We start from the raw sequence: 22,956 nt of genomic DNA on the forward strand, positions 1-22,956 counted from the left end.
GGCCATTCTTCTGCCATTAAAGGTCCTCCACAAACCCAACATTTATTTACTCTTAATCCTTTAGCAATTTTCTCTGCTAGATCAACAAACAAATTTTTCCCCACTGCGGGGAGTTCAAAATCTCTGTTCTCCTCTCCTGTTAGTACAGAATATAAATCACTCAACTGTGATAGCAGGTGATCTTTAGATGTTTTTTGTTTGGTATCTGTAATGATTTCTTCTATTATTAGGTCAGGGACTCCCCATTCACTGGTGATGTCCCAACAAATCCATGTCTTACCCACAGGGCAGTACGATCCTAGTTGTGCTCCTTCTAACCCTAAATTCTTTGCCACTCCTGTCTCATAGTATGCATTTTGGTAACACTTCTGGCAGTGGTCGTCGGCAACAACCACTAGCAGGAGCACAGCTAAGGCAAGCAGAGGTCCAGTATAGCATATACCTCCACTGTCCATGCCTATCGGATTGCAGCTGACAGCAGGATAGAGGGATCTTCTTGTGGCAAGTATAGAGGCTAATCTGGCCTTGCCCTCTGTTGCTTTGCTCTTGTGTCATGGTAAAGCTGCCACCCTGCAAGTTTGGCAATAGTAACACTATAATCTGTGTATGTTATGTAACTAGTCAGTTGATTATTTACTTTTGATACAGAATTATTCAATAAAACCACAGATTATAGCTTGGTCTTGCCTGCTGGGTTTGTATTTTTCACTTATTTAGTCTCACAGCGGTGGCCCCTCCTTTGCACTAGGATTCTGGCTTCTTCCGTTGGGAGTGGGGTTTTCAATAGTTGTCCTATCTTGGTGACTGTAAGATATTTACTTTTGGGTTATTTTCAACTTTGGATATTCCCCTTGGCATTTCCACTCAGGAGTAGAGGAAGGGAGTGCTACAGGCCCTTTCATTTTGGTACTGTGGGTCCATCCCTTCTCTATAGTTTGTATTGCAGTTTCAGTGGTTAATACCACTTGGTACGGCCCCTCCCACTCTGGCTTGAGAGGTTCTTCCTTCCAGGTTTTTATCCAAACCCAGTCCCCCACTGAAATGTTGTGTATTTTCATTTCTAATTTAATAGTTTGGGGAAGCAGCCCTTGTTGTCTAAGGTCTTCTAACCTTTTGGCTATTGTTGTGACATATTCTCTGAGGTATTTTTCACCTAGTTCTAGAGTCGGAGTTTGAGTGCTCTTATGGCATGATGGATAAGGCAGTTCAAATAACATCTCATAAGGAGATACATTTAGGCCTCTTCTGGGGGCTGTCCTGATCCTAAAGAGTGCCAGAGGTAGACATTTTGTCCATGGCAGCCCTGTTTCCAGGGCGATCTTGGTTATGGTTCATTTTAGAGTTTGATTCATCCGTTCCACCCTCCCTGAGCTCTGGGGGTGCCATGGGGTATGATGTTGCCAGGAGACTTGTAAAGCCTTGCATATGAATTTCAGAAATTTTGTGGTGAAATGTGATCCCCGGTCAGAATCTATGGTTTCAGGCAATCCAAATCTGGTAATCACTTGCTCTAGTAGTATTTTAACTACACTTTGAGCCGTGGTTTTTAAGATCGGAAATTCTTCCACCCAATGAGTTAAGTGATCCACAATTACTAATAAATATTTCCATCTTTGTACTGAGGGCAATTCGGTAAAATCTACTTGAATTCTCTGAAAAGGTCTAATTGTGAGCTCTCTCCCCCCAAGGGAGCGAGCTCTTTGTACTCTTTTGTTTACCTTTTGACAAGTCGTGCATTGGTTCGTTATTTGTTTGCAATGGTACATACCCCTAGATGCCCATAAGCTCTTAAAAATGTTTCTACTAGGGCTTGAGTTCCCCAGTGTGTGCTGTTATGTAGTTCTTTTAGTACCTCTTGTGTAACTGCTTCCAGTAGTATCTGTCTCTCATCTGAGAGAAACCACCTCCCCTCCTCATCTTTCTTGGCTCCTATTTCTAATAGTTTCTGTTCTTTTTCAGTAAACACTGGCTGTGATACCTTTTCTGGAACCGGTATCAGAGCCATAATTTTAGCTTGAGGTATTCTGAGGCTGAGAGTAGCCTCTTGGGCAGCTTGGGGAGCTCGAGTATTTCCTTGGCAGATCATATCTTTTCCCTTTTGGTGCCCTTTCACATGTACAGTGGCAATTTCTTGAGGTTTTTGGACTTCCTCCAACAAGGTTTCAAGAAGTTCACAGTGACTTAAACCTTTCCCTTGGGAGGTTACCATTCCCCTCTCATGCCAGATTTTTCCAAATACATGTGCAACCCCTCAGGCATATCTGGAATCAGTGTATATGGTTCCTACACCACTGCCAATTATACACAACGCACTAATTACTGCATACACCTCACATGCTTGAGCAGACCGGTCCTTTAGTAGAGTCCTCAACTCCACCACAGTGAGATCTTCTCCATCAACTACTGCATAATCACTTTTTCATTTTCCCTCTACTACTTTCGATGACCCATCTGTAAACAACTGTAGTCAGACTTAAATCATCTTTTTCCATTAATATGGTTTCATATTTTAGAATTTGAGAATCTGTCATCCACCTTCCAGATTTCGAGATTGCTATTACTGCATGTGGAGTGTAAACCTTAATTTTTCCCCCACATGTCAACTTCCTTGCTTCTTCCACAAGTATGGCTGTGGCAGCCACTGCCTGTATGCAGGCTGGCCATCCTCTGATTACTAGATCTAACATTTTTGACAGAAAACCCGCTGGCTTCCTGAGTGCCCCCCAATCTTGGGTGACCACCCCCTTTGCAGTCCCTTCTGAAGTGTTCACATAAAGATCAAAGGGTTTCTTTAGGTCTGGTAATGATAACACTGGGGCTTGGGTCAGAACCTCCTTCAATTCTTTAAGTTTCTGTACTTCTTCTGGGGAGTATTCTGCTGGGTAGACCTTTTCAGGGGCTGTGTTGTTTGTTAATTTTTCATACAGGAACTTTGTTTTATTCCTATAATCCAAAATCCACAGCCTGCAAAACCCCACCAACCCCAAAAATTGCCTTGTTTCTTTCTTTGTTTTTGGGAAAGGGAGGTCTAAGATTCCTTTTATTCTTTCTGGACTTAGTTTACATCCTCCATTCTTTATGATATGTCCCAAGTATTCCATTTCTTTCTTCACAAACTGAAGTTTATTTTTTGATACTCTCAATCATTGTTCCCCCAAAAAGTTTAACAGCTTCACTGTTTCTTTTTCCAGTTCTACTTGTGTTTTCCCAGCTACTAATAAATAATCTACATATTGTATGATGATAATTCCTTCTTTTGGATCAAACCTGTTCATTACAGCTTCTAGGGCTTGTCCAAATAAGTTGAGTGCTTCTGAAAATCCCTGTGGGAGGACTGTCCATCTTAGTTGCTGTTTCCTTCCCGTTTCTAGGTTTTCCCACTCAAAAGCAAAGATATCAGAGAATTTTCATCTAGTGGACAAGTCCAAATGCATCTTTTAAGTCAACTACTGAAAACCATTCGCACTCAGGGGATATTTTGCTCATTATGGGATAGGGGTTTGGGACCACAGGACTATTTTGTTGATCTCCCGCAAATCTTGGACTAATCGATAAGTCTCATCAGTTTTCTTTACCAGTAAGATGGGGGGATTTTATGGTGACATACAGAGTTCTAATAGGCATCACAAATTAATTTTTCTATTATTGCTAAAAGACCCTTTTTTCCTTCTAGGGGAATGGGGTATTGTTGAATGCGGATAGGTGTATTTGTATATAATTCTACTTTGAATGGTACTATTTCCAGTCTCCCCCTGTTCCCATCTTCAGACTATACTTGAGGATTTATGCCTAGGTCTTCACTTAAGGCAAAAAGTTTAACTTGCACCTCTTCCCCTTGGGGTACTATTCCCACCCCCAGGATGCCCATTAGATCTCTACCTAACAGATTCATCCCAGCCTGAGATATAATCAATAGATCTGCTTCAATTGTTCTCCTGTTTCCTTATATGGATACAGTTGGGGTTACAGGTACTTCAAATTTTTCTCCTTTTGCCCCTATCACTGCTACTGTGCAGTTAGAGATCTTTATTCCCAGAGGGGGTTGGATTATACAGGTCCTTTGAGCTCCTGAGTCCACTAAAAAGATAGTGTCTTCCTCCTGGGGTCCTAGCTTTAGATTTATCAAGGGTTCTTTTCCTTCTTCTGACCCCAGCAGAAAGAACCCCTGACTTCCCTATCCTGACTCTTCCTGTAATTGGAAGACTTGGATGTCCTTTTGTCTCTTAAAGCATTCTTTTTTGAAATGGCCTTCTTTCCCACAGTAATAACAAACTTGCTTTTTTCCCTGTGTATTCAAGGGGTCTGTTCCTGTTTCTTTTCTCCCTGACTGTTTAGTGGGTTTCTTGGGATATTGAGCTTGTCTCCTATGATTGCTGGGTCCATTTCTATATTCTTTTTGGGGTACTTTCCCTTCCTCTTGTTCTAGTGTTTGTTTATTCATTTCTTTAACTGTGGGCACCATTATTTCGATCTTATTTCTCTGTCTTTCTTCATCCCTTCAGACATACACCTTTTGGGCTTCTTTCAACAATTTGTTCAACCCTTTTTTGTTCCAATCCTCTAACTTTTCCAATTTCTTCCTAATATCTGGCCAAGAATGAGTTATGAAACAAACTTTTAATAATTCTTGTCCTGCTCGACTGTCTAGCTGTATTCCTGAATATTGTTGTATATTTCTCTTTAGTCTCTCCAACCATCTTTGGATGGTTACTCATCTTTATTTTGCTTTTCATCAAAAGCTTTGGCTGTGTTTTTCCCCCGAGGGACTGCTTCTTTAATTCCTTTAATGATACAATTGTGATAATTGATCATATTTTGCCTTCCTTCATTTGTATTCTGATCCCAGTTGGGGCGAGCCACAGGCATTTTTTGTTCTCTGTTTTGTCCATTTACCCCTAGAGGGTGTTCTCAGTCCCATATTCAGACCCCTCCAGTTCTAATCATTTCCCTCTCTTCTATAGTGAACAAACTTCCAATTATGGATTGCATTTCACCCCATGTATAAATATTTGGACTTAGAAATTAGTTGAATTGTTCAGCTAAACCCAACGGGTCTTCCAGCAACTTTTTCATTTCCTTTCGGAATTCTCTTACTTACTTGCTGGTTAATGGGGCACTCACATATCCCACCCTCTCTTGTACCCCGTGCATCGGAACTTCTCTGAGGCGATAGAGTTTTTCTGGTGTTTCTCACTCTAGTTCTCTTCTTCCTCTTTGTCACGTTCAAGGGGGGCTAGGAGGGGGACTAGGAGGGGGAGGAGTCCTGGCTGGGTTTCGTGCTCCATTAATTTGATTTCCTTGAGGATTATAGGGAGAGGGATTGTCTAAACAATTCTCGATTGGATCCCACTTTGAGCTCTTTTTCTTTTTCTTGCTGTTATTTGCTTTATCACTTATACAGACTAGAAATAGTCTCATGGGTTTTACCCAACATGCCACATAAGCACTCTCTTCTTGGTTAAATGGTTTTTTACCATTCACATAGTTGTTGAGAGCTTGACAAATCCAACTGTCAAAAAAGCCAAATTGGTGCCAATAAAGATAATCTGATCTTATTGGTTCTTTTGTCCATTCCTATATGCAAAATTGAATCATGGTTGCCTTATTTTTCCTCCAAGTCCCCCTCACCTCGTCCCAGGTATCTAACATCTTACCTAGGGGAGAATCTTGGGGAATACTAGGTATTTTTTCTGACTTTTTCTTTCTTTTCTACAGTCATCTTACTTCCTACACCCCCCATTGTAATTTCTTGAATATCCTCTTTTACATACAGTTGTCGAAACCAAAAAAATTTCAAATTTGAATCACACTATTACAATAAAAGTATTGGAAATTAATTTGGCATTATTGAGATACTATTACCATATAGGGGAAAAAAGAAGAAAAAAGAAAAAGAAAAAAGAAAAAAAAAAAAGAAAAAGAAAGGATAAAACCAAAAATTATCACTCTAAATCTATTTCTTTTAATTATGTTGCAGGAAAATCCCTCCCCCCTGGAGTTATGATGCTGCCCCAGCCTCTGTCTTGCTATGCTGCAGGAAACCCCACCTCAGGAGCCGTGCTACCGCCCCAGCCCCTGTTTTGCCATGCTGCAGGAAACGCTGCCCCAGGAGCTGTGCTACTACCCCAGCCCGTCTTGCTATATCATGGGAACTTCCCGCCCCAGGGGTGGAGTTTCAGTCCAGCCCCTGTTTGTTATATTATGGGAACTTCCCGCCCCCCTGCCACCCCTGCTGGCGCTGCTGGTCCTGCCAGCGCTGCTCTACCTCCGCCGAGGCGCAAGCGGGTGCTGCCCCCCCGCCTTGTACGTGTCCGCCCAGCAATCGGGCCCTGGCACTGCCCCACTGTGGCAGTTTGAGCCACATTAGAAATCTAAAATCCAATTTCCAGGCTTCCCCCCACCCCTTTCAAAATTTATCCCATCACCGGAGAGAAACTTTCAGACCAGAGGCTTCTATAGGGGAAGAGGAAAGTACATACATTTATTTACACAAATAAATATACTGTACAAACTAAAAGCAGCCATACACACACACACACACACATATATATATATAACATTTCTATCAGTCCTTTAAGCCCTTGCCCCTCCCTTTAACTTTAGTCCAGGAAGAAGCCTTTCAAGCTGCTAGATAATGCAGTCTCTCTTGTGGAAGTGTTCTGGGTCTGAACGCTCCCCCCTCACCAAGCTCCAGTTGTTTGTTGCAGTCTCTCCTCCTCATAAAGTCCAAGAAGATAGCTTTAAGTCCTTGCTCCTTGGTCCTATGTGATCTCTCCCTCTCGGTTTCATACCTCAGTTCGTAGGCTGCTGCAGTGTAGTCCAGCTTATCAAGCGTCCTCTGAGCCAGTTTTCGGCTGCCCCCTGTCAGCTTCAGCAGGCAACTCCCGAGCCTCTCTTGGCCCGCCTCCAATTTCACCTGGGATTCTTCTCCTGAGCACTGAGCTGATTTATCAGCCCATCCACTTGGCTCTGCTCAAATGCTGAGCCTTAAAATCCACCCCCCACCAGCCTAAATGCAGTGGGGGGGAAAAAGCCCCCTAGCCTTGGCCACAGGCAGCTCGGTTCAGTTATGCACTGTCCCAGGCATCCCGCAGCTGCAGGGGGGGGAAAGAAGGCCTAGCCTCCTCCCTCTTACCTCAGGTGCTGTGAAATTCTTCTTTCACAGCACACGCTCCAAATGCTGACTCTAACTCTAGCCAAAGGCTGAGTTGGGGGGTCACAGGGCTCCCCTCTCCCCCCCAGAGGGGAAGAGAGAGAGCTCAGCCACCCCCTGGCCTTGTCCACCTACACGCAGCAGACAACAACAGCCAGACACCAACAGCAGAACTGCCAACAGGTTCCAGTGCTGTGATATATGATTTTGAGCAGAAGTGAACAACATGGACAGTGATTGGCTCTCCAGGGAACACTGCCCTGGCACACCCAATCACCCGAGCCCCTCCAGCCTCTCAGGGGTGCCAGTTTCAAACTATGACACGCACCGTCGCCACCGTGAGCTCAGCCGAGCTTGGGGCCAGTGTCCAGGGATACGAGGCTGCCGCTGCCAGGATCCAAGTCCCCCAACTCAGCCTCCACCGACCCCTAGCCATTGGTGCCGCCGCCCACCAGGAACCACAGGAACACTTAGAACAGAGTCTTAAAGCAGCAACCGCCTTCTGCTGCCACATTGCTCTGCCGGGAACCACTGTACTGCTCAGCTCAGAGCAAAATGCCCCGGCGCTGCTGCCACCCAGCTCCTGGCGCACAGCACACCGTGCCCCACTAGAGAGCCTGCAATCTTCCACCGCGCACATCCCAGGACAACCCCTCAGTGCCACCACTTTGCCTGCTGAGACACGTGGTGTGCAATCTACTCCCATCCCCGCTGAGAACCTGGCGAATTTTTACTGTAAGTTACCCCAGATCACTCTCTTTCGATTTTTCCTTCCCCCTCATTTCTACCCAAGGGAGTATTTCGTCCTCACGTCTCAATACATGCTTCGTCCAGTCACTGGCCAGTTTTCTCATGAGAGACGTGGAAACGCAGTTAAAAGGACTCCTCACTCACTCCATACCTTTAGGTCCGTCTCATCCACACACACACACACTCCCGGAACCCAATCCGCCCCCTAAGAATTAAAATGGTCCCCTTACCAGATTTCTGTGGCCTCTATGTTGCCACGGTCTTTTTAATTACTATATCAGCCAGCTCTTCTCCTACTTTCTTTGTTCTGCAGCCGTTTTGTCCTGGGTCTTCCATCCTCAGACCACCAAACTGGGAGGGGCGCACGCCTTCCTGGACATTGGCCCCCCAGCCCAGAGCTGCTGGGCATTGAATCCTGGATGAAGTCCCTAAAATTGTAGGAAAAATCCTTGCTTTTAATTTAAGAAAATGGAAAAAAATACCTGCAGGACAAGGAAAATTGCAGCAAGAAATTCTTTATTGCAGCGCTGGGTGCAATCCTAAGTCACATGGGCCTGGAAAGCACACCTGCTGTTTGAAAAATGTGCCTTTTTGTACCCTCTTGGTTACATAAGCTGTTAACACATTCAGTAGGTGTCACGTATTTTACCTTAAAAGGTAATATCTCAGACTCAGGAGGGAGTGTTACCCTCCCTCCTGACTGATTGGTGACAAATGTACAGAGGGGTGTCTCTGCACACAAAGGCCATCCATGTGGTCAAGAGTACATTTTTATTTTTATACTTTCCCTATTTCCAGACACAAATTTTCCCTGGTGTCAGGCCCAGACAGGGCCTTCCACCTTACAGCTTTCACGATAAGCCTAAAAAAACCCCCTTGGAATTAAGTGAAAGAAAAGAAAATCCCACCACCTTCTGTTTTCCACTAAATTCTTTCTGCTTATAATAAAACTAGATTATTTATTTCTCATAGTGTCAGTGCTGAAAGAGACGGGAAAAGCGACCAGCTGAAGAACAAAAAAACTTTTCAGCAGCTGAAAAGCAAAAGATCAAGAGTAGCTGAAGTGCCTGGTGATAAACTGGCAAGATACATTAGTAGATTAATTACTAATGTATTACTAAAGGACAAAGGACAAAGGATGAGGGCGACTTGCCAAGATCCCCTCAGATCCTGAAGAAAATAGACAGAAATCGCTCCAACTTACATTGATCAGAAGTTCCTGGAGACAAATTCGTGTCCCCAGAGGGCACAGACGCCTTGGCCACCACCAGCCCCGATGTGGCACTGCCTGAGCGCCACTGTCACCTATGTGACAAGAGACATCACATAGGCACCTGCCCTGGCATGGCAGGACATGTAGTTCCCACTGCTTCAGGACACGCTTGGAGCTGCAGTCCAGGGAGATGCTGCTTCTCATGGATGCCCCTGGCTCCTGGATGAGAGCTGGGGGGGGGAGCACATCCCGGCGGGAAGAGCGAGATCGCGGTGGCGGCTGCCAAGTATGTGGCAACAAGGGTTTCCCGGGGCAAGCCTGTGTTCCAAACCAAACTTGGCTTTGTTCCCAGGAATGTGCTCCACGCTGGCATCAGGCACATGATGGTCATCAGGTAGCTCTGCACAGGTTGGTCTGGTGGTCAGGTGTGCTACCCGCGGGTGACACAGCAGCAGGACACTGTGGGACAGGGCTCCTGGGACAAAGCTGGCATATGAAATGTACGCTCTTCTGTCAGCTTGAAAAGCAAAAGGAAGGTCACTAAACTCCGTTACTCTTCCCATTCTAAGTTCTAAAACCATTAGGGATGGGATGGACAGTTCCTGTAATTACAGATGAAATGGCTGAGTTAAGCTGTTGGGTATCACAAATTAACTCAGGTTTTCATTAATTATTAAAAAAAAACTACAAGTAACTTGTAGTATGAGTCTTTCCAGCCAAAAAGACAATGGAACCAGTAGGTATGTTTTTATAAATTTCTAGTAGCTTTGTTACAGTAATTTATTGATACACTTGTATTAACCCGAAGACAGGTAGAGAAGATCTTTTTTTTCATTCACAAATACTAAGTATATTTCCTTGTACACTGCTAAAGACAGTGCATTTTTTACCCTCTTCTCACCATGCTTCTACCCACCTACCCAGCCTATGGGTGGGCAAACCAACAAGCTGAAGCCCTGCTGGCTGTTAAAAGGCCTGGGCTTTCATTTGAAAGTCTGCCTGCCTTTGTGGAGGGTGGTGCTCCCTGTGGAAGGCTCAAACCTGTTTTGTCAAGTGTGACAAAAATTTTCTTCTCAATGCATTTGGTCTCCAGATTAGTGACGTCTTGAACAGCCAGTTTTTCTGCTGCTGTGTCACAGAAGGCACTGCGCTTCTTACAGGGCTTGCTGGCGGAATGTGTTAGTTGGCAACTCAACTCCTAAGTTTCTTCTTGAGGTTAACTGAGTGATAACAGGCTCTGCTTGCAACTCAGCTCAAGTTCCTGGATAACAGGAACTTTCATGAATTACTCAGAATAATTGCATTTCCTCAGGTCCCTCAAAACCGGCAAGTCCTACATGGTTCTTACAGAGTGGATCTCCAGAAATAGCTGCAGAGTTTTTGCCTTCTCAGCCTGTTCAAGAAGCTTCTGTCACTGAATAGGCATCACTTGTGCAGTACCCAAAGAATGAGCTCTGGTCTACAGCTGTTCAAACAAACAATATCTTTGTTGGAGAAACTTGTGAATATGTGGTTGACAGGGTGACATATCACTTGTGTACTTCCTCATGAGCACTTTCATCTCAAAGTCCCCTTCAAATTCCTAATGGAGATTACAGCTTTATTTCCAGTTTGTCCTACTGACTGCATGTTCTATTTGCCATTCACACTAGTGTACAAAATTAGGTGATTAGTCTTTTGACATACTCGCATACGGGCCAGTTCCAATTGCTGGTATACCATTAGCTCTACTGGTGCCAAATGAAATTATTTTCTCTACAGCACCATGTTTTCCAAGAGCATTTGCTGCCAGAAAACAAACAGAGGGATTCTTTTTTCTTCTGCATGCATTCCCTGTGTTGAACTCTAAAAGGTGAAGACAATGACATTAATCTCTGATTGTGGATGTAGCATGTGAATGATAGCAGGGTGGCCAGGGAGGTAATGAAGGACTCGGGCAGTAAGGTTAAAATATTTGAAACAGTGATAGAATAATTATAATCTTAAAATATTTCAGTAATTTACAAGAATTATTTCCTGCAGTGGAACACAATTTTGCTGTGCCTAACTGTTTCTGGGTTCTCTCTGAAACCTTGCAAAGTCTGATTATATGCAGTATTCTTTGTAAATTCTCTCTTGGATAGTTAGTGCCTGTCCCCAGGGAATTGTGTGTAATGGAAGCAGTAGTAACACAGACTGTAAATTTTTCAGGTTTGCTCTCACTAATTTTTTGGGAGGGTTTTTTGTCCTCTCACAAATTATTCAAGAAAATTCAAATAGTAAAGCTAAAGTGTAAATTTGAAAATATATCTCCTATATATATGCTATATATGTCTCCTATATATATAAAGGTGAAAAAAGTCCAGAGTATGAAATTGATAAGGTGGCTTAAATTGTCTAATCTCTATTCTTGAAAAGATGCAGATAGAAAGAAACTTATGCTTCCAATGTTATGTCTAATGAGTAATATAGGAGAACATGGTCTTAAATTCAGCATTTGTTTCAAATGGTTATTTTAAAAACAAATACAGTCTTAAAAAAAGAGGAAAAAATAATTTTCTTATTTAAAAAACATTGCAGATTTCAGTGGGAGAACAGTCTTTCTTCAAGAGCCAGTGTTTATCTCTCAGCATCTCTCAGAAGGGTTCAGTCTCTCAGATGTTGTAGAACAGTCCTGCTCATAATGGCAGCATTTTAGCTCCAACAGGATAATTGGAAATTGGATTTTTCTTTCCAGCACGTCCTTTGGGATCTTCTACAATTGAGCTATCAGATATTTTGGCAGACAATTGTGATGGTAATGCTGGTGGTGTAATAATAATAATAAAGAGGAGCATCATAAGTATTTCTTGCAGTTGAATAGCAGCCTGAGACAGTTATTTGGGAGAATGTTTATTAAAAGCCCCAGCATATGCCCAGAACAAACCCATTATCCCTCTTCTGTGAAACTCATAATGGGTAAAAATATTTTTTCTCACTTCCATTAAAATTACTCACCTTAGGCAAGTGGAGAAGAGACTTTTTCTGGTCTCATTTATTTAATATTCATTCAAAATACTTTGCACACTTTACACAATAATCAGCCACCATATTCCCTTGAGCTGGGCAGAAAAATGACCTGAACACCTCCATGCAAACAGTCTGTTGATGAATCAGAATAGAGAATAGAACAGAATATGGAATACACTATTTCATTTAGAGGGGACCTACGGTGACCATCTAGTCCAACTGCCTGACCCCTTCAGGGCTGACCAGAATTAAAGCCTGTTACTAGTGACATGGTCCAAATGGCTCTGGAACACTAATGGGCTTGGGGAACACCTCTTAAGGAAGGCTGTTCCTGTGTTTGACCACACACTTGAAAAAGAAATGCCTCCTCATGTCAAGTCTGAGCCTCCCCTGATTGCTCAGAGTCATTTCCATGTGTCCTGTCAGTGTATCCCAGGGAGCAGAGGAGAGGCACCTCCCTCTCCACTTCCCACCGACAGTGGGCAGTTTGTGAAATACCACATGGACAATTTTTCTACCAAAATGCTTACTATGAGTAGAGGTGGCAGGATACTTCCAATATTTTGTACATCTCTCCTTCAGGACCAAGCCGGAGTGAGATAAGAAATGGAGAAATATCAGCAGAGGAGAAGAGACAAGGAGCGCAAAGTTGGGAAGATGCAGATGTGGACAAGAGGCCTGTGCTCAAATATCACCTCTTTGCATATACCCTGTGCCCTCACCTTCTCCTAAAGCCCCACAGTTACACTACCGGGAAGGCTTTTTGCACACAATAAACAAAATAAAATTGTTGCTGTACTTGGCTGTATTTTTTTTTTCAGTACTGGTCTGAAGTTCCTGTAGTTGTGTTGATGACAGTAACAGTAATAAAGAAACTCATCCTGTGACTTGTTACCTAGGAGAAGAGACTGACCCCCACCTCACTAAAACCTCCTTTCAGGCAGAGAGTGAAAAGGCCCCCTCTGTGCCTCCTTTACTCCAGGAAAGGAGAGATACATATGGAATTATTACCAAATGCAGAAAATGGATGTAAAAATTAAATAAAGGAGCTGATGATTTTCCTTATTACCATTACTGTCACCAACACAACTACAGGGAATGATTATATATCAGATTGTTTGTTAGTAAAAAATAAAAGTTTTAAAAAAAAAAATCATGTTTCAGGTATGGATAATCCTTGCTGGCCACCATGCCTAATAGTTTACTCTAGAAATTACAGTGTAAATGCATCTAGAGATAAGATTAAACCTGAAAGCACAGCAGGTTCATTAGCTTATCAAAGAAATGTCCATTATGAAGAGTCAAGTGGAAGAAATGTGACAGACTTTTTATAGGAATTATACCATTGATCTGGGCAAGCATAATAAAATGTGATAATCTGTATCAGTTCTTACCTTCTTGGAAGTGCAGGCACTCATTATGAGACAGAGAATCAGAGAAACAGGACTGAAATTACTGTTAAGCGTGAATTACTGAAGTGAATTCTGCTCAAAAAAGCAGGACGTGAATCTCATTGGAACTGAACATTAGATGAAGTAACTATTTGAGGCTTTATCCAGGATCTTTTAGGCTACCTAAATGCAGTCTGCAAAATTTGCTCTTTCACAAGCGTCACGTGTAAATGGCAGTTTCTGGAGAGAGCATGGGGCAGTAGATAAAGCTGTATTTCTAGCACTAAAAGCCAGTGAAAAATCTTTTTCTGTATTGTTTTAAATTGATTTTCTAAATATAGAACAAGAGATATTTATCTGCTGGTCTCCTCGCAAAACTTTTGAACCAGTTATCCTATAAAAATAGGATATAAAATCTGAGTAGCTTTGTCTTCCAAATTCTTATATCAAATACTTATATACAGTAATCTCTATTGGATATGATTCTTATATAAGTTGTGGTATCATCTCTAAGGAGTTTAAAGTCAGTTTTTTCCTACTTTGTGCCTTTTCCCTAAATAACATAATTGATCTGAAAGAATTTGATGCAGTGATGTTTGGTGTTTTTTTAGTAAGTAATTGCATGCAGGAGTGTGTACTTTTTTCTTACTAAGCATGAGAAAATGCACCCTGGGAGAGCTACTGGTGCTCCTGAGGATAGGCTAACATTCAAAGGAGTCCTGATTAACTGGAAAAATAATCTGAAATCAATCAGGTAAAATTCTTCATGGGTTATTTAAACATCAAAATAAAAGGGAAAGGGAAAAATACTAAAATGGTGGAAAAAAATCTGTGTGGGCTGCATTTTCACAGGTAAATAAAAAGCATAATATTATAAAAATTTTATAGAACCTGAAACAGGGTATCAGTCAGCATGATATGGTAACAAAGGAAACGAGTGACATTTGAGTGTGATTTAAAGGAGTGATGTATGTAAGATACAAGAGGCAATAGTTTTACTAACTGCAGTAAATGCTCGGTGTATTGTCTCTGCTGTATGACTTTGTATTTTAAGAGAGACATAAACAGAGGAGAGCATTTGGAGGAAAATAATATAAATAAGGAAGTTGTGAACCATATGAGATATCAGCCAACGGAGAAACCTTGACAAGTCCTCATCAGTGACTGAGGTTCATAGAAAAGCATGGAAAATGCTGCCACCAAGAGCGGAAAAAGAAATCACTTCGTTTTTCAGGCAGGCCTGTTCTGATGAGCTGTATGGAGAAAAAAAAGTAAAGAACTCCAAGTGGCTAAACATGAAAACAGCCTGCCAAGCCAGCTAAACTCTGACACTGGAATTCATTAGAAATAAGTTGAAAATACTTGTCAGAAATGGTAAAAGGGACACGTGATCCTGCACAAGATCGGAGAGCCAGAACATGTACCCTGTGATGTTCTTTACAGCCCCTTTCTGCCTGCTGGAGGGTGATTTAGGCTTCACCACTATTGCTTCCCATCCAAAGTTCAGCAGCCATTTACACAGCACAGTTTCAACATTTTTAAGAACCTTTTATCAGCAGCAGTAATTGAGTAGATATGAATTATTGTAATGAGGTTCTGTAAAAACATCACACAAGGTCACTGGTTTTGGAGCAATGTCTTCGCCTAAGAAGAGTCACCTTAAGCCTAACTTCCTCAGAGAACACTTGTTGAGGCTGAGATGTTACAGCTCCCTGTCATACAGCACCTGTTCCCTTTACAGGTAAATCCAGTACAATGTGAGCTTCCATCAAGTTTTGATACATGATGTGATATAATAGAAAAGAATGAAGCGTAGAGAAAGGATACTGGATAGGTTGGTGAGAGCCAGACAGGGAACAAGGACATGGTTAGGCCCAGGTCCTGTGCTGATTTGTCACACACAACCAACAAGGAAAAGCCCCGCGGAAGAGCTAGTGGAACCCAGCACAAGTAGGAGCCTTGTTCTGAACTAACTGTCCTAAGTCCCCACCTGAACTGCATCTGTGGGAGCCCAAATGCACGTAAACCACTGCAGAATGCAAGACCTGTGTGGTTTATTTTCAGCATTTTAGACTCTTTGGATTTCAGTTGGTTCAGGAATCTGGCACGGCAGCTGGCTGTGTGAATGCAGAAACACCTCTTACTCCATCAGGTATCAGAAAGGCTCATTCCAGATCTGATGACAGCACATAACATAGCTCCATCCCAGAGCCACCAAGCTCTCAATGTTGCCACTGTGGTTTATCAATCATTTTCATATGCATGAGCTGTCATCAACATACTGAGGGTATTGACACACATATGGTACCAGCCATAAACATTGCAAATTGCTCATTTGCACAGTCCCACAGAAAACAGAGCTCTCATGTCACAGAAGAACATACGTTTGGCTTTATTTGTAGTGTCAAAATGACCAAAAATATCAGCTGGTTCAGTAAGTGCAGTGAAAATCTCATGAACAATACCAGAGCTAAATGAGGAGGATACAATCTCAGAGAAGTATTCCTTCACTGCTCTGCCTTAAAGCACGCTAGGCAGGAGTAATTATGACAATGTTTTAGAAGGCTTTTGCCAAAAGAAGGGGTGTTTTACTCACATACATTCCACTGTAGTATGCCTGTTACAGTCCCCTGCTCAGTCTGTACCGCTCATTCTTTAACTAATGCAAGAATTGCACAAGCCTGCTTGAAATGCAAAGGTCACATTCACACTGTTCTAGTGGATTTAAACTACAACAAAAAAAGTAATGTCTTGGACTGATCAATTTTATTTCTGAATGAGGTATCACAAAATCCACAAAGTATGACCAAAACAGCATTAAGGCTTTGTAAGGCTGCCAAATAAATCAGGCTCTGAATAGGAACAATGTCCAGGCAGCTACTAGCATCCTGCTGATCTTACCTTCTTCTGTACGTGTGTTTGGCATGAAAATATAGGAAAAATAAAGACAATAAAGTAGAAAGTCAAAAAAAAAAAAACAAAACAAAACAAACCACCACACCAACAACCAAAAAACCCCTGGTATTCCCCAAATTCAGCCAATACTAAGGTAAAAGACCACAGGCACAGCAGCAGGATGGTGCCCACACCCACTCATGTCACCAGGGCATGCTTGGCGCATGCCCCACACAGCAGTGGTATTTTTCCCTTTTCCCAGAACAGAGGAAAATGAGTCAGAGCAGGGTACAGAAATGAGTGGCTACAATTCACAAATCTGGAACCTTTCTGCTGCTCCCAAACCCCCCACCAGGTGGCACTTGGCTACAAGGACAACTGCATCTGTGCCATCTGCAGTGACTCAGAAATATCAGAGCAGCCAAACTCTTAAGAAAACATCAGGAAAAAAATCTATTAGAAGACTAGTTTACTGCCTATATGTGTGGAAGTAACCTTTTCTCTTACTGACTGAAATGCACTCACTTCCACAACCAGATGCTGCTCTAGTAGCTGGTTGGTAGCTCAGAATTCTGTCATGGGACCTGTTAGGGGGTAATGTGACCCATTGTTACTCATGTCTTACTTGAATGGATGGTTTCAACATGGTTAACAACCTTGAAAAACAAACAAACAAACAAAAAACAGAAAACGGGAGCAAAGCAAAGCTGGTTATTATTTCACTTTATAGTGCAAAGGACAATGCGCTTCCCATGGGGCTATGAGAGAAAAATTGTCATTTTAATGTGCTTTTGGCCAGCAGGTGATTGTCACCAGATCAGATGTCTCCTTATCTGTGCTAAAGCTTAACACCTGTGATTGTGCTGTTTGAGGAAAGGGAGGAGAAAGCAGGTCTTTGTTCATCTGGCACCAGCTGTGGAGGCAAGAATCTGTTGCCTCCTTTGGGTCTTTTGCTGCCTCTGAGTTGAAATATCTCATGTTCTGTTCATACTTTGTGGGTTCACATCCACTTCATGGATGAGAAAGGGGCCATGAGCAGTAAGAGGGTCTTGTTACGGGTATTTCATGATAAGGAGTACTTAACTACACCCCTTATCTAAGGAAAGAAAGTCTTTTGCCACCTTGCATTTAACAAACTCAGTAGCATAATAACAAGTTGCTTCAAGGGCTTTCTTTTGTAGGATGCCTATTGTCCCAGGGTAGTCCTTAATGTGCAGTTGGGTGTAGATAAGCATACAAGTATTAGCTGTGAAACGAAGCTGTTGCTATTGATCGCTTATGCAATTTGGGCCATACAGGCTCCACAATGTGCTGACTCAGGTTTCAGAATGAGGTGCCTAGATAATTAACGTGTGCAAAATTCAGGCTGTCTGTAGAAATGTCATCACTAAATGAGCTAGAGGTTAGGTAGTGTTATTTTAATAATGGTTCAGACATGTATACATGTGTATGTGTGTTTGTACAAATACATATGTATGTGTGTTTATTGCTATAGGTGTATGTATTTATATACACAGATTTTTGAGAGGTGTCCTCATTAAGGGTGTTTCTAACTACATTTTGCATTTTAGTATTTTGGCCAATTTGGAAAGCTTATAGACAGAGTCAGCCAAACAGTGACAGCAAAAATTGAGGATTTCCTACTCTGGTTCTTATGGTTAATTCACTACAAGCTCTGCTTATCTCCCAAAGAAAATAAGTGTCAGTGCCTTATTGGTTTGTCCTGTGAGTCTTATAGTGACGTTTCACTTTCTGGGTAAGACTGGGTGGAAGTTCCTTGAACTGGAAAGCAGAGAGTTGGCCAGTCTGTACAGTTGATCACGTGCTGATCAGTTAACAACTGGCCTTGGAAACATCACACTGTCACTTAAACCACTTTTCCAAGTGCAGTGAAACATGCAAATATGCAGTTGCTGATCCTGAGGACACATGTCACATACCTGTGACTGAGCAGGGTTTTGGGAGAAGGCAGCATTCACATGGGCTCACAGTGAGGACAGCAGAAGGAAGAATGTGAAGCTCTCCTCTTTTGTTATCAGGCCAGCCCCAGCATGTCCCAGCTTCTTATCGGCCCTAGCAGAGCTGGGTTCTGACGTGCTGAGCCTCCATACATCCTGCCATAGGGTGCTATAGAGGCCGGCCCCACTGCCTCCCATTTGCACATAAAGAGGCGCTGTGATGCACGTCATGACAGATACCAACAAGGCCTGGCAGATAGACAACGTGAAGAGAGGCAATGCTGGACCTCATCATCCTCAGCATCCATTTCTTCATCTGCTTTCTCATATCCATTGCCATCTGGTGTGGAGCAAAGGTACAGTGTGGCTTTCAGTGGCTCTACATACCCTGCAGCCAGAGGCCCTCCCACCTGCAGTTTCCCTTTGGACTCTGTGTTTATAAAGACCTGTTTTAAACTGATTTTTCTGAGGAAGTGAGAGTAGCATAGTTGTACTGGGAATTTGAAGGGAACTGGAACACAGTAGGTAATTGTAAGTAAATTTAATGGGAAGGCAGTTTTTGTGATAAACCTGCTTATATAATCTGTTGGGAGAGGGAGAGTCTGTTAGATGTTTGAACTACATAAGAGGAGGAAGGGAAAGGCAGGCACATTTGTTAGAAAGGTCAAGTTGAATACAGCTCAATAAACAATGTTTTTTCCCTTTTGTAGAATAATTTTTTTATCAACTTACATCACTTTATCTTTCTAGCCATATTATTATTTAAAGAATATTGGATTTACATGTGAATGTTACTCATTGCATAAATAAATTATATAGTACGTTAAATTTACCATCTTTGTGTTTGTTTGCATATAGGTTTTGAGGGGAGAAGGTGGTTAAAGTGCAGAGTAAGTGAATAGTGATTGAGAATTTATCTTGCCTCAGCCTCAGGTATCAGGTTTGCAACAGCTGGTTTTCCTTGTCCCTGTTCTGTTAGTGAACATGTGGACTGAATATTATCATTAAACTCCTGTGCTTTTCTTTGTCTGTATGTTGATAGTCTTTCACTAAAATTTCTCCTTTCACCTCATGCATCAGAGTTTTCTCTGGGACATCCACTGTACCATAGAAATCCAAATGTGACCTGCTTTATAAGTGTTTTTTTCATTTATTTTTGTGTGTGTTTGTGTGTTTTAAGGATGTAGATTTGCACAGCTCAAGCAGAGGAGCAGCTGAAATAAGGCCAGATGGTCTTATATTTATTGGCAAAGAAGAGGACATAAAGAAGTCTGGAAGAATAACAGCCAAAATCAATGGCAGAGAAATTGTTGTTTTCTACCATGAGGGGAAATTTCATGCTCTGGACTCTCGCTGCTACCGTAAGATACTTGCACATATGATCTCAATGTTGCAACAATTAAGCATAAAATATGTTTGCTACATAAATAATTATGTTATTCTGCCATGTTTCAGATGAAGGAGGCCCTTTGTGTCGTGGAGAAATAGAGGTATGTAAACAAAATAAAAATAATGCATAGAGTCATGTGAAAACTCTAATGCATTTTTTCTACTACTTTTATCTGATCATACCATTGAAAAAACTTGTTATATAACAGCAGACAGCCATACAGCCAAATCATCAAACATATCTTTTGTCCTAGAAGATGACTTGCTTCTTTTCTTCTTTTCCCGCAGGATATCCATGGCCAAGCATGTATTGTTTGTCCTTGGCATAAGTTTAAAATTACCTTGGAAACAGGAGAAGGATTATATGAAGGAATAAACCCTCTGGAGCCATCACCAACACCACAGTGGCAATCAAAAGGAGTCAAACAAAGGATTCATAAGCTCACAATAGACAATGGAAGCGTTTATGTGTGTCCTCCAGATTTGTCTGTGAGCTTTGACTCTGACTATTTTGCTGAAAAGTACAAAAATGGTGGTGAGTTAGCTATGGGAAAACAAAGCCACTCAGAAGTAGCAGAGTAGGTCGTGGCCAGAAAGCAGAATCTTGGGGAATGCACCAATGAAGAACCACTGTCATGAAATAAAAATGCACTGTGCCACAAAGATCATCTCCAGATTAATTGTTAATGTTATTGTTAATGTTACGTTAAAGGATGGAATCACGTAGAATTGAGTAGGATAAGAAGCCCTGCATTGCATGAAATGTGACTGATCTTCTGCCAAGGACTTTTTTTTTTTTTTGCATTTCAGAAAGTCTTATTTACAGTAGAGTGCCTTATAATATTTGAAATTTTAGAAGCTCTATTTTGTTAGAACTTTTTTAAATTTTAAGAGGGGATATAGTATGTTACGGCTTATAAAACTTATTACAAAGCTAAAGGTAAATAGTCAGGTGTAAAGGTTATGTTTATATACTCAACAGTTTCTACTTATAATGCCTTCAGTATAAATGAAATGGAATTTTTTAATTTTTTGGTATTTGACTGATCTTTAGGTGTTTATTAAGTGCCACAAATGGAAGTACAACACTTCAGCATTTTTTAGTGAGCTTTTTTATGCCTGTTCGTGTATTAGTATTGTGAATCTATAGAGGTATTTATTTTCCTTCTCCTCATTGAACTCCTTTTGTTCAAATTATCATATAATGTGACAATCACATCATCAAATAATGTGACAAGAAGTTGTTATGTATAACTCGTTCTTCCTGCTTCTGTTGGTTAAAGAGGAAGTTGTTGGGTATAGTATGTGATGTAGTGGCCCTCATTTGCTTGTTTTCATTTATTGTAAATACATTTTTATACATTTACTTGAAAATACGTGCTTTCTGTTCAGAGCCAAAACTTGTGTTTTCCTATGTGTAGTCACTGTATAACATCATACCTGCCCCAAAAACCACCTCCAAGGAAGTTTCTCTCTGAGCTGTGCTGCTTTCCAGGACGTGGTGGGTTTTTCTGCCCAGACTATGGGGTCCAGAGTACAGAGCTACTCTGTGAACACTGAGCATCATTGAATCATTGAGTCTAGAAAAGACCTCCAAGACCATCAAGTCCAACCATCAACCCAGCACTGCCTAGCCCACCACTAAACCCTGTCCCCAGGTGCCACATCTAAATGTCTCTTAAATGCATCTTGCATGGCTGCAATTCTTCAGCATGTTTTTTTTTGTTGTTGTTGGCTTTTTGCAAATTTCATTCATAATCAAGTTCAGTTTCAAATGCCTCTTCTTCTGTAAGTTTCTCTTGTGCATGCAGTAGGTTGTCTTGCTTCTAATGTATGTCATGGGTAACTAGGTCTGTGTCAATGCTATTGTTCATACAAATGTATTTAAAAGTAGTGAGGCAGAAGGAAGTTTCAGAGGAAAATATCTGTGCCCCATTGATCACAATGAAAAAAGCAAAGCACACAATCAATTTATTTTACCACATCTAAACTGTGATAACCACCTTTGATCATGCCTCCTGACATTGTTTTTGTGGTCAACAGGGAGAAGTGGCACCGTGAAAGTGCTGTTTAGCTGACCTATTTCAGTTTTGTGTTTTATGAGAACTACAGCACAGAAATGTTTTCTCTTTCCTCCTCTTCCTGGCTGACCACTCAGGCAGCGAGTGGCTGCCTTCTCTTAGATGAATCATATCTACTAGAAAATGCTATTATGTACTGACCAGTTCTGTGATTTGTTGGTTTTTTTTAATTATTATTTGTTTGTTTGCTTTTAAATGAATATGTAAACTCCTCTTGCAGCCACAGGGTAGATGGCAGGAAGGTGGGACAGGTGGGCAGCTGATACCTGCTGATCCCCCACTGATACCCCAAGAGGCGTGGGTGGCGCCAAGGGGGATGGACAATTGTTTCCCTTCCTTCTCTTCTCACCCAAATACCTTTTCACCCATCTGTGGTGAAACTTGACGACAGATGTCATGTCCAAGTGAATGACATGGATCATTAAAAGGAAAGTATTTGCAAGATCTTCAGATATACCTGTATTGACTCATGCAATTGCTGAGATAGTATTTTTATTGATTTCTTTTGAAGTAGTGCATTCATAAAAATAGGCTGTTTACATTAATAAAGATGCAGTTCAGTTTAAGAAAGCACCAACTATGAACAATATGATATTGCCTGCATGACATTTAGAAGAATGCTAGTAATAGGAAGTTTCATTTGAAAGTTTCACAAACATGTTCATATTAGTGGAAGAGTGCTCAGGTTTTTGCAGAGTTGCATTTAGTGCCTAAAATTCAGCAAAGTGTTTAATCATATGCTTACTCTCAATCATATAAGTGAATAAGTGAAACTGCCTGTTCAGGTGTAGATAAGTCCTTTTTCTTCAGTACTTCTCAGGCATAATAACTATCTGCAAGCTTTTAAGGTGGTTTTATTCCCAGGAAGATTGAATTAATTTAAAATATAAAGTTTGTCAGTTAGTTTGCTTTCCCCTCAATTTTCTTGTGGATAATCACAGAAGAAACAGAGAATTATTAACTCAGGCAGCTGTGAATAAAGGAGGGAGGGTTGTTATTTTTTTATTTTATTTTATTTTATTTTTCTTCTTCTTCCTTCTTTTTTCTTTTTTTTGAATTTTTTTTTATTTTTTACAGCAAAGAACAAAGCCTGCAAGCATGTTAAAAAGCCTTTGAAAAACGCATTGAGCTTCAAAGT

The 22,956-nt window shown here is 41.4% G+C and overlaps 1 protein-coding gene across 2 annotated transcripts; it reads left to right on the plus strand.

The window, feature by feature from the left end:
• The first annotated feature begins 18,217 nt into the window (after positions 1 to 18,217).
• On the plus strand, positions 18,218 to 22,268 carry RFESD (Rieske Fe-S domain containing). Of its 2 annotated transcripts, XM_032676395.1 has the most exons (5): positions 18,218 to 18,704; positions 19,207 to 19,238; positions 19,529 to 19,709; positions 19,804 to 19,838; positions 20,026 to 22,268. In XM_032676395.1, the coding sequence occupies exons 1-5, from the start codon at positions 18,569 to 18,571 to the stop codon at positions 20,317 to 20,319; spliced, it is 678 nt and encodes a 225-aa protein (XP_032532286.1). In that variant the 5' UTR covers positions 18,218 to 18,568; the 3' UTR covers positions 20,320 to 22,268. The 2 variants fall into 2 exon arrangements, with proteins under 2 accessions (XP_032532286.1, XP_032532287.1); XM_032676396.1 differs by lacking the exon at positions 19,207 to 19,238 and having other exon boundaries at positions 18,222 to 18,704.
• The last annotated feature ends 688 nt before the right edge of the window (positions 22,269 to 22,956 follow it).

The sequence above is a fragment of the Chiroxiphia lanceolata genome, chromosome Z (assembly GCF_009829145.1).
Source record: "Chiroxiphia lanceolata isolate bChiLan1 chromosome Z, bChiLan1.pri, whole genome shotgun sequence".
Taxonomy (NCBI): Eukaryota; Metazoa; Chordata; class Aves; order Passeriformes; family Pipridae; genus Chiroxiphia; species Chiroxiphia lanceolata.

Bases quoted from the DNA above. Each gene is read 5' to 3' on its own strand.
- RFESD (XM_032676395.1), top strand. From the start codon at position 18,569: ATGCACGTCATGACAGATACCAACAAGGCCTGGCAGATAGACAACGTG. The intron at 19,710-19,803 runs GTAAGATACTTG...GCCATGTTTCAG, and splicing joins TCTGGACTCTCGCTGCTACC to ATGAAGGAGGCCCTTTGTGT. The intron at 19,839-20,025 runs GTATGTAAACAA...CTTTTCCCGCAG, and splicing joins TGTGTCGTGGAGAAATAGAG to GATATCCATGGCCAAGCATG.